The sequence below is a fragment of the Anneissia japonica genome, unplaced genomic scaffold, assembly GCF_011630105.1.
Source record: "Anneissia japonica isolate Jap-2015-1 unplaced genomic scaffold, ASM1163010v1 scaffold573_len2283161_cov171, whole genome shotgun sequence".
Taxonomy (NCBI): Eukaryota; Metazoa; Echinodermata; class Crinoidea; order Comatulida; family Comatulidae; genus Anneissia; species Anneissia japonica.
The window spans coordinates 403,737-405,837 of NW_022719802.1; the positions used below are offsets into that span (position 1 = coordinate 403,737).

At 30.6% G+C, this 2,101-nt stretch overlaps 1 protein-coding gene across 6 annotated transcripts in view; it reads right to left on the reverse strand.

Annotated features, from left to right (window-relative positions):
- LOC117111041 (high-affinity choline transporter 1-like) overlaps positions 1–2,101 on the reverse strand; it is a 35,444-nt gene that overhangs the window by 11,497 nt on the left and 21,846 nt on the right. For all 6 annotated transcript variants that reach the window (XM_033253920.1, XM_033253918.1, XM_033253919.1 and 3 more), the window contains one exon: positions 879–1,004. In XM_033253920.1, the coding sequence (XP_033109811.1) occupies positions 879–1,004 (126 nt within the window). The remainder of the gene's footprint in view (positions 1–878; positions 1,005–2,101) is intronic.

The window sequence follows — 2,101 nt, forward strand, 5'->3', positions numbered from 1 at the left end:
TTAAATAAAGTGAATAAGATAGTGTCTGTCTCTTATACACATCTAGATGTGTATAAGAGACAGTTCAAATGCTACCCGAAATGCTAAATATTCCATTTCTTCAGGACAGATGTACGGTATCCGCTCGACTGTGCAGAGAATATTTTCAAAAATCGTACAAGTGGCTTATTACGAAATAACTTAGGCCTATGAAGCAGTAGACATGTGTACGCTCCTGCTGGGAACCTATTTCTATATGCAGTGCTCATCAGCTGCATCATTGCCCAAACATTTTAAAACATGTGCCACTGATGAAACAAGCGTACTGTAGTTCCAAATAAAAGTATTATTATAATATTAGTAAGCAGGCTATTTTTTTTTTATTGTAATTGGCCATAAAGATATTTAAGCATGTGAAGTTAATTCGTAAGTCATTTGTATTTTTTTTTTGAGTGGGATTCTACGATTTTTGAAAATATTCTCTGCACAGTTTGGCGGGTACCGTACATCTGTCTTAAAGCAATTGAATATTTAGCATACCGGGTAGCATTTCCACTGCCTGATCAATTTATTTTGAGTACTGTAATAATAGCAATGCTTCAATAAAATTTCACATACCTGAAATAAATAAGTAAATGATACTCTACATGAAAGCAATACATTGTGAAGAAGTATACCACTCTAGGCTACATTATATTAAGAAATTTATTAAAGGCATAGCCCTATACGACTGCATGTAGTGTGGCATAATGCCCAAATGGCGCATATATATATATATATATATATATGTATATATATATGTATATGTATATATTACAGTACTCAAACAAACATATACATATATATATATATTATATATATGTATAATAAAATAAGGAATAAAAATGTATATAGCATACCAATAGTAATGTATAGTCACACCATATACCGGCATATCTATTATCCCATGTACCTAACCACGTAGAACTGGTCTCGACTATACTGCTGACATGTTCGTTTGTGAATGTGAATGGAACCGATAACCACTGTTGATATAAATCATGCTCATTAATTCATCTTCATAATTTCTTTCTAAACAAGCATTTTATTAAATTAGCAATGGTTTTAAAGTTTAAAGACTATGTCAGATATTTCTGCCATGGTATGACAGATACCAAGTACGAAGTACAAAGTAAGCAAAACAAAATCGTTAGCCTTAAAAATAACATATATTCGGGGAAGGGTGGTGGGACGGGGGTAAAATTTCGTTCTAAAACAGTGATTAGGTAATGATAGCCAGGTTGGTAGTGTCATCAGATAAAAAAATAAATCTTTGTCAATTTTTTTTTCAGGTCGCTTTGTCAATAGATTGATCAGAATAAAAAATCCTAGGTTACCTTAATGTTACCTTAAAGACCTTAAATGTTTTTAATAAACTGAATTATTTATAGAAGTTAGGAGCTATGACACAAGTCATATACAATTTAGTGGTTTCGAAAATGATGTATTTTGAATCGTCTGAGATGTAAAAAGGTTAGCAAAGAACGTGCTTATTATATTGAAGAATTTTCATTCAATAAAACCAGTATGCTTACGTTTTTTAATGTAAACGGTTTCGCTAACTACCAGTTAGCTTTGTTAGTACGATTGTGGCTTGGTTGTTGCTACTTCATTGTAGTTAGCGAAAAAAACATGTTTTATAACAATAAAAATGATTTATATATATCATTTTGTTTAAAATAACATACAGTTCAAAAACCCTTTTCATTTTGTATCTGCGCAAACTGCTACCAAGGTCAATATCTGTTTACGTCAAAAGGGTAAGCATACTGAAGAAAATTCTGTAATAGTAAATGTGAAAACCGATGAAATTTTGTCAACATATGCTCATTATATTTGTACCAAAATGTATTACATAGGGACTTTATTACATTTATGGCCAGAGATATTAAACGTATGACCTTCTCACAGCAATATTTAATCATTACATTTAAAACCAGAAGTCATTAAATTTGGAACTTTTATTATATTAAAGATAAACATTATTACAAATAGGATATTGGGCTAAATTTTTCTTATTGACATAATGAGAACTGATGATATGATGCTTCACTAAGTAAAACAAAATCATATACAGTTATAT